Raw genomic sequence first — 8,983 nt, 5'->3', positions numbered from 1 at the left:
ACATCTGAAAAAGAAAAAGTCAAGGTGTTGCAATGGCAAAGTCAAAGTTCAACATGATTAAGATACTGTGGTGGGACCTTAAGAGAGCTGTTCATAAACAAATACCCGCAAACCTCAGGGAACTGAGGCAACATTGTAAAGACTGGGCCAAAATTTCTCCACAATGCTGTGAGAGAGGGATAAAGTCATACAGAAAACAAATACTTCAATTACTGCTAATGAATCATGGGTACACTTAGTTTTTTCACACACCAGTTCTGCATTTTGACTTTTGCAAATAAAAAAAATGGCATAATTATTAACATATTTAAACTTTTGATAGAACAAATTGATTTTTATTACGTCCTGATATGCAAAACCTTAGAACTGAAAAAGGGGATTGCATCTATGTTATCTTAAATCACATTTCTGGTTTATTTGTTTTTTGAGATGAGTGGCATGTGCACTACTGATGAGACTTTTCATGCATTTAAATGTACTCTGAACTGAAATATATCCCACCAGTTTCATGTAGACTGCCTAGTGGCACATCTACAGTGGGCTCTGGGTTGCATGAGGTCTAGAGGAAAACATCTGACGTGACAAAGCCGAAACAATGACTCTGCCAAAATGTAGCTGTGCTGCGTTTGTGCGCTCCCACCCTCAAATAAAGAGGCGGGCAACAGTGAACAAAGACGAGCGAGGGGGCAGAAAGGGGATGTTAAAACAGCCCACTTAACAAATGAGCAATTCTCCACTGCGTGACCGGTTGTTTACGGCCGAGTCCTTACAGTCCTTCCACCGAGATAAGATAAAGGTCAGCCTTCGTGCAGCAGCATCTCGGTCCAGCGATCTTCTTCCTTAATCTTAATTTGCATCGTAAATTCATTACGAAACATTATAGTTTAACAGAATTACAATCTTATTACAGGCTAGAGTTCTGCTGTTCAAAACAAAGTGGCTGCTGCCCCCTTGAGGGGAAAAAGCCAAACATCTAGAAACAACAAGCTCTTTATTTTCATCCCACACAGGTCAACATAAGGAACTGTAAACAAAACCTCTTGAATGGCCTTAAGTAACAAATGCAAAAGAGGGCAATAAAAATGGAGACACTTCTGTAAAGGCTTTGATTGGTGTACAAACAACACGGGCATTGTCCTTGTTGGGTTTTCTTTGCAACTTCAACTGAGCTCACGTGAAAGACGTCTTCATAACTGCATCCTGTCCTCTTCTTTATTTTTTTGTTGAATGGAAGGGAAAACAACACGGAAAGCGCCGGCGGTGGATACTTTATAACAAAACAGCTGCCAACATGGAAAACTACTTGTCTGGATCAGGCAAAATACTGCACACAGTGATAAATTAAATTGCTATTAAACCATTTGAACTCTACATGGATATATGATTATGATATTTAAATATCAAAGCAGCTGTAACAACCACCATTCACAATGCTCTAAATAGCTGGTGAAGGTAAGAACCACATAGTCTGGAAACAAACTTGCTTCAAGTTTATTATCTGGCAGGCATTTAAGATTTGGAATGTCATCCACAAAAAACAAAAAAAAGAAGAAAAAGAACCATCAAACGAAAGCTTTGACTATAACGTGTCGTGTTATTTTACTGTCCATGTGAGAGAAAACACCTAAGCGCCTTCACAGCATCAAACAAACATACAGTTTCAGGTTCCAAGATATGGCAAGGGCTCTCAAAAAAAGAACTCCAGTAAGGTCAGAGTATGAACCTTAAAACAAAAGTAAGAAGTGTCCCACCTCAACCTCAGTTCTGTACATTCAAAGGCCAGCGCTGACTGATGGGGAAATGTAAAGGGCAATAAAATGCTGCAGAAATGTCACTGCATCTCCACTTGACTGGGCCTCGTCATTCCCTTGAAGACTCGCAGCTTTCCTGCTCCAGTGAGATCAAAACTGTAGTCTGTAGTAACATAGGGCATCTCCCCATCAATGCCCGGCTGAAATAGAAACAAAGACACTACACGTCACAATAGAATAGTAATGTCATCTTTAGATATAGTTATACACAACTGAGAACTTTGGAACTCTGAATGTAAATAAATGTAAATAAAAACAGAATGCAACTGATTTTATTCACAACAAATCAAAGACAAACATATCAAATGTTTAAACTGATACATTTTACTATTTGATGAAAAACTGTTTTAAATCTGATTTTTAAATTTATTGGCAGCAACAGATCTCAAAAGAAACTGGGACGGATGAACAAAAGTTTGGAAAAGTAAGTAACACTAAAAAGAAACAGCTGCAGCAAAACTGTAAAGACGTAAAACATCTCATCATCTACATGCCTGTGATAGTCGGACCCTAGGAAGCAGTGCATTAAATAAAAAAGGAAGACATAATTCTGTCAAGGAAATCACTACGTGGGCTTGGACACTTCTAGGAATCACTGTATGTGAACACAGTTCACTGTGCCATCCAGGTTAAAGCTCCATTATGCAAAGAAGAAGCCATATGTGGACGTGATCGATCAATGTCACCATCTTCTCTCATTTAAAATGGACTAATGGAAAAGTGCGTCAGATGAACCAAATTTTGGCTTTTTTGGAGGGGGGAAAACATGAATGCCAAGTCCTCAGGTACCACCTGGGTTGTTATTAGTGCTCCCTTAAAGAGCCTTCATCTCTAATGCTATAGAGGTGCACTTGTGCCTAGAGATGAAACAGCCTGCACATCTGGAAAGGCAACACCAGTGCTGCAAGGTCCATACAGGTTTTAGAGCAACACATGAGCCCTTTCAGATGGTATCATTTTAAGGTGGGGGGGGCCTGCATGTTCCAACAACACAATGCTTATTAACTGCATCTATTATAACAACATGCTTTAAAGTAGAACAGTCTGAAGTGACTTTTCAGCAACTGAAAACATTTTTGATAACATGAAAACAAAATGAAAAACATGAAAAAGGATCTAACCTGTGTTGTGAAGATACAGGAAGGCATTGAAATTGCTCCCAAGAGGAGACAGTTGACTTTACGAAGAACTGACGGATCTACAGGTGTCAGCAGGAAGTACAGACCCCGTGCCATGTCAATACCTCGGAGGAGCCCTGGAAGACAGTATCAAGTAAATATAACGACATATAACGACTCTTTAATTCTCAAATTGTCAAATGGATTTGGGTGCCCTGGTCTATTACATCTAATAAATGTGTTTCTTTATTCCCGATCTTAAGAATTGAATCTGGTGCTGAAACTTCAGTTTATGGAATAAAGTCTTCACTACATAATCTACAAAACATTTTCAGCTCTTCACAAATATTTTTATTTCCTTCCTTCCTAGACTTTTTGGATCCCCCCCCCCGATTAGATATAAACGTATTTTTCTGACCAGTTACTACAGTTAAAGAAAGAAAGCTTCAATAAACTGAAAAACCAGTTTATTGTGGCAGTAACAATAACTTGAGCTTTTTAAAAAAAAAGATATCAGCAACATACATTTTTAACTTGATAAAAATGTTTCAGTCAATGAGGAAGTAAAGCCAAAGTCAACACAATAACTCAGAAAGGACACTTACCAAATCCCACACATGGGCAGATGGGTGCCTGGGAAAGAAAGACTGGACCTCCCTTGCTTGGTACTTTTTCTGCCAGGCAGCAGAGTCCTACCAGACTACCATTGGAAGCATGAAACATGTGCGAGGGCACCACATCGCAGTGGGTAACACCTAACGCAATCGCTGTGTGTGGAACCTGTGGGTTTAGCAAGAAAATTGTTAGGTGGTTGCTTAATAAATATAAAAACATCTTTAAAAACAACAGTTTGCAGTTTAAGGAGGTTTAAACCAAAACTGGAGCATAGACAGCCATTTCTCCCTGATTTAAATGTCATGAATTGTATTCATATATGTATAGACTGTGATCAGAGAGTCATGTGCTTCTTGTGTACCTGGTATGGTGTGAGGCTGTGCAGAGGTCTGACTGGTCCAGGGTCCGGACACTGCAGCTGACTCAGATAGGCCAGGAGAGACAGATTTCTCAGCTCATCACTACGCTGGTGTTTCCTGTCAAATGCAGCGATATGAGATGTAGCCAAGAGTCTGGAATAATGTTTTTACACCAGTATATTAATAATGGTGGTGCAGTGGTGTACTTACGCTGTTCCTTGACTCCCAACTCCTTGAAACTCTGCTTGTATACTAATGTGACTGTAGATTCTTGGGGGGCTGTGGCTTTCTGTAAACTCATCCAGAGCGGTCTGGGCGGGTGGGTGAGTCTGAAAGCCATCTTCCGTTCTCAGAAAGTCTGGAGTGAGGGCGGGGCACTGATTGACACCACTGTGACTGAGCTGGACAACATGGGAAACTGGGAAGAAGCGGATCATGTCAACCAGCAGCTTGAATCCAAATCCTGTGAACAGACACACATTTAGAAATTTTTATTATTATTAGTGTATTTAAATTCTCCTACATTGTTTCACTGATGTCACAGAAGGCAGCTCACACTGACCTTTGACCCAGCCCATGGTGTTGATAATAATCGGAGCCTCTCTGGTCTGGGATCTTCTGCACCATAAGGATTTAAGAGATTCCATATATCGACCCAGGTCTGAGTTGCATGATGACTGACCGTAGTAGATCATGTGGTCTGGAGTCTGCTGATGTGTGAAAGGAGGACCTGCAAAGCAGATCATTATACGTCTTTTAACCCACTCTTACTAATCAAGTAGGAGTCAGAAATGAAGAAAACACTATAGAGGCTGGTTCTGCTGGAGGTTTCTTCCTGTTAAAAGGGAGTTTTCCTTCCCATTGTCGCCAAAGTGCCTGCTCATAGGGGATCATATGATTGTTGGGTTTTTCGCTGTATGTATTATTGTAGGGTCTACCTTACAATATAAAGCGCCTTGAGGCGACTGTTTATTTGGCACTATGTAAATAAAACTGAATTGAATTGAACTATAGAGGCATAATTCTACACAAAACCCACCATAAAATAACAATTTTGACATCACATTTTGAATCACACATGATTCTCACATGTTACATAGGTTTAAAAGAAGCTGAAAGGCTAACACTTTTACTCCTAGACACAGGTGGACTGGCTGTGTCAGTTTCCAATCTTTAATCTAAGGTAAGCAAGGAATGGCTCTTCCAACACATTGTTGTTAATAATTTAGCCCCAGTTGTAAAGATGTAAAGATTTTGAACATATAATGAGGATTGAAACATACCTAAAAGGGGTTCTCTGACAGTGAGGAGAGACAGGCAACCAGCAGGGGTGAATTCTGTTTGACCGAGGTCACCTTCCAAATAGTCGACACTAGCAGTGCTGAAGGAAAACAAAACATATCGTTATTCTCCACTTTAAATGACCCACAGAGATGTTTGTAGGCTGTAAAGACCCTTGTGTAAATGTGAACCAAAGCAAACTAAACATTACAATAAAGAGAGAGGACCAGAGCAGGACCAATGACATAGTGAACAGGACATTATAAAAACTGTAGTTAGTGAGAAACGTACTAATTCAGCAAGGTGTTAATGAGCACGCGAATAAATGTTGACTTTCCAACATTCTTGGTCCCACACACCAGGATAACAGGACAGCCATCTATGTCTCCTGTCAATGAAAAACATGTCAGGTTTTCATGAAAGCAACCAAAGTGAGCATTTTGTTTTGGTATGTTCTTATCACATAAACGTCTGTGGTTCGATTCAGTTACAGAACAATTCTGCAGGACTCCTACTAAGAGTGAAGAGCAAAACTTACACTGACTATTATATTCTGTTTTTCTGCTGATCACTGTTAAACCAACACAATAACTGTGACTGGTAATTCTCAGCAACTGACCAACTTACTGTTAAAGCCCTCAGAGTGTGAAACACTTTCTACTGAAGTCAGTTAAGTTACATTTGGTATCTGTTAAGTTCTTATATAAACTCTTTTAGGAACACTGATAACTAAACCTCCTTGTTTGAACTAGTAAATGTAGTGGAGTGCTTTTCTATCCTGAGCACTAAAAGCGCTTTGCACAACTTCACCCAGTCGCACACGCACTTTCTTCTACACTGTTTCCTATCGAACATTCACACACATAAATGATTATGATACAATGAACTTTATTCAGTACTGTTCTGTGTGTGTGTAAGGGTTACAAAATAAATAAATTTAGCCTTGTAGCATAAAAGTGACTCGTGTATAATTTGGCACATCTAAAAGTGGGTTACCTTTGCACACACTGACTAATGTGTTGAGAGCATGTCTGTAGCTCTTCGACATTTTCAGCCCTTCAATGTAGCTGTCGAGAGGAATCATACCCAAACCGTTGAGTGGAGTGTCAGGAACAGCTGACATGAGTTCAGTCTACAAACAAGCAGGAGAAGCTTTTCAGATTCTGCATGTAAATTATGTTGAAATTTGTCTGCTTTGCTGACTAAATCCAAGTGTGAACATATCTGCCACCTTACCATCGGGTGGTTGAACAATTCGCTGAGATCTGGAAAGCTGGAAAGAAACCGTGTCATAGGCGTCTCGATGGGCTCCAGCAGGATGATGGATGAATTTGTCGTTATGCTTTTTAACAGCTTCTTTCGTGATGCTGTTAAAAATGCATATTCACAGCAATTAAAAGTCAGAAAAACACGTTCTAATACTATATATTCAGCATTTAACTGATAGAGCTATATCAGTGTCTGTGTTTTATGATACATATGCCTTTATTAAAACTTCCTTTCACAGAAAATAACGCAGAAAAAGATGCTCAGATTAAATCAGAATCATCACAGTTTCTGTTTAAAATCATATGTGTACATGTCACAATTGTTACAATTTATTTACAGTTTAGTCGCCATGTTTTTATACACCACTTTGCATTTAATCATTAGTTATTATTAATCTATGGCTCTCTCCCATAGCATGTCTTTTATACAGTCTTCTTCCCCTATTAACCAACCGGTCATGGCAGATGGCTGCCCCTCGCTGAGCCTGATTCTGCTTGTTTCTTCTTCTTAAAGAGGAGTTTTCTTTTCCACTGTCACCAAGTGCTTGCTCATAGGGAGGGTTATCTGCTTGTTAAGGATTTCTCTCTTTTATTGTAGGGGCTTTACCTTGCAATATAAAGGGCCTTGAGGTGACTGTTGTTGTGTTATGGGGTTATATAACGTTATAGCTGCACAAACTACAGTTTTACTGTTTTCACACATCTTCATCACTAGTTTGTCTCATATTTATGACTCAAACAATAAGCACTCAAGAGTAAACATCCTCTTTCAGTGTGAGTGTGCACAGAAACTGAAGCAGAAAGCCTGGGCTAATGGAGAAAGTTGATGACCACTTTTTTAGAAATGCTTCACAAGACATCCTTTAGTTAATTTTCTATTGTTTACATTTCACTTAAGACAGTCTGCGAACATGCATTGCAGTGCAACAGGTGGGGTAAAGAAATTATAATTATTATCATATAATTATTAGCTTAAAAAATCCAGACTTTGCCGAAAGAAATATTTTTAAATCCAGGCAGGTATATTATGAGCATGGAGATAAAGCGGGGAGGCTCCTTGCACTTCTGCTCAAACAGCGGTCAGCTGAGCGCGTGATTTCGGGAATTGAAATAGGTGCTGATTCGATATCTCACGACCCCCGAGTCATTAATGACCAGTTCAAATATTTTTACTCCACCCTATATCAATCAGAGGTGGGCAGTAATTCATCCGAGATCTACTCGTTTCTTGACTCGCTGGATCTTCCCAAGCTCTCTCCGGACGCTCAGTCGCCTTTGGAACAGCCGTTGTCGATTGAAGAGATAACGAACGCTATTAAATTATCTCAGACTGGAAGGTCGCCAGGTCCGGACGGTTTCCCCATGGAGTTTTACAAGGAATTCTCTTCGAAGCTCACACCTATTTTAGAATCAGTTTATGCTGAATCTTTTGCTACTGGCAATCTGCCGCAGACGCTTACCCAGGCCACGATCTCAGTCTTACTAAAGAAAGATAAAGATCCTGTACAGTGTAGCTCATACAGGCCAATAAGTCTTTTGTGCTGTGACTATAAGATTTTAACCAAAACTCTTGCACTACGGTTGGACCCTATTATTTCCACCATTATTAATGAGGACCAAACGGGCTTCATTCCCGGACGGCAGTCATTTTTTAATGTGAGACGACTGTTTAATGTGGTATTCTCCCCCCATTCGACAATACAACCGGAAGTTATTCTGAGCCTTGACGCTGAAAAGGCGTTTGATAGAATCGAATGGTCCTACCTTTTCACAGTTCTGGAGAAATTCGGCATGGGACCTACTTTTTGTAGATGGATTAAAGTCCTATATTCAACGCCTATGGCTGCAGTCAGGACAAATGGTCTGATTTCGGAATATTTTTCGCTCTACAGGGGGACGAGGCAGGGCTGTTGCCTGTCACCCTTCCTGTTTGACATTGCGATCGAACCGCTGGCAATTGCTATCAGATCTGATGAGAGGATTAAAGGTATATCCAGGGGTGAGGTAACTTATAAAACTCTGCTTTATGCTGATGATCTCCTTTTGCAGATATCAGACCCAATTGGGAGTATGCCCCACCTTTTCCGCTGGCTGCGGGAGTTCAGCAACATATCGGGGTATAAGGTTAATTTATCAAAATCTTTACTGTTTCCATTGAACAATCTGGCAAAACAGACCACTTATGACGATTTGCCTTTTAAAATTGAAAATGACAAATTCACATATTTGGGACTGGAAATAGCTGGCTCGATTAAGACTATTTTCCAGTATAACTACAGGTCTATTCTGGACAGTACTAAATCTGATCTGGGTAGGTGGTCAAAACTTCCACTTTCGCTGGCAGGACGGATAAATGTGGTGAAGATGACTGTAATGCCCAGGTTTCTTTATCTATTCCAAATGATCCCCATCTTTCTCCCCAAATCCTATTTTGCCCAGCTGGATCGCTTTGTCTCTTTGTTCATATGGAACAAAAAACCTGCACGCATAAGGAGAGCAAGCCTGGAGAGAGCTAAAGCTGATGGTGGTTT

At 40.1% G+C, this 8,983-nt stretch overlaps 1 protein-coding gene across 1 annotated transcript; it reads right to left on the bottom strand.

Annotated features, from left to right (window-relative positions):
* Positions 1-974: 974 nt before the first annotated feature.
* nol9 (nucleolar protein 9) lies at positions 975-8,245 on the bottom strand. Its single transcript, XM_026161591.1, has 12 exons — positions 8,217-8,245; positions 7,913-7,934; positions 6,421-6,633; positions 6,181-6,316; positions 5,476-5,572; positions 5,187-5,284; positions 4,466-4,633; positions 4,114-4,366; positions 3,906-4,020; positions 3,535-3,709; positions 2,933-3,066; positions 975-1,951 (listed from the first exon to the last, which is right to left on the bottom strand). The coding sequence occupies exons 1-12, from the start codon at positions 8,243-8,245 to the stop codon at positions 1,832-1,834; spliced, it is 1,560 nt and encodes a 519-aa protein (XP_026017376.1). The 3' UTR covers positions 975-1,831.
* Between the last annotated feature and the right edge of the window lie 738 nt (positions 8,246-8,983).

The sequence above is a fragment of the Astatotilapia calliptera genome, unplaced genomic scaffold (genome assembly GCF_900246225.1).
Source record: "Astatotilapia calliptera unplaced genomic scaffold, fAstCal1.2 U_scaffold_98, whole genome shotgun sequence".
Classification (NCBI taxonomy): Eukaryota; Metazoa; Chordata; class Actinopteri; order Cichliformes; family Cichlidae; genus Astatotilapia; species Astatotilapia calliptera.
The sequence above is the reverse complement of the archived record's forward strand: the minus strand, read 5'-3'. Positions and strand labels throughout refer to the sequence as shown.

What these genes read in the sequence shown, in the direction of transcription:
- nol9 (XM_026161591.1), bottom strand. Translation starts at nt 8,245, where the DNA reads ATGCCGAATTTCTCCAGAACTGTGAAAAG. An exon ending in AATTGTTCAACCACCCGATG is followed by an intron (nt 6,317 to 6,420) that starts GTAAGGTGGCAG and finishes GCTTGTTTGTAG; the next exon opens with ACTGAACTCATGTCAGCTGT. An exon ending in ATTAACACCTTGCTGAATTA is followed by an intron (nt 5,285 to 5,475) that starts GTACGTTTCTCA and finishes GTTTTCCTTCAG; the next exon opens with CACTGCTAGTGTCGACTATT.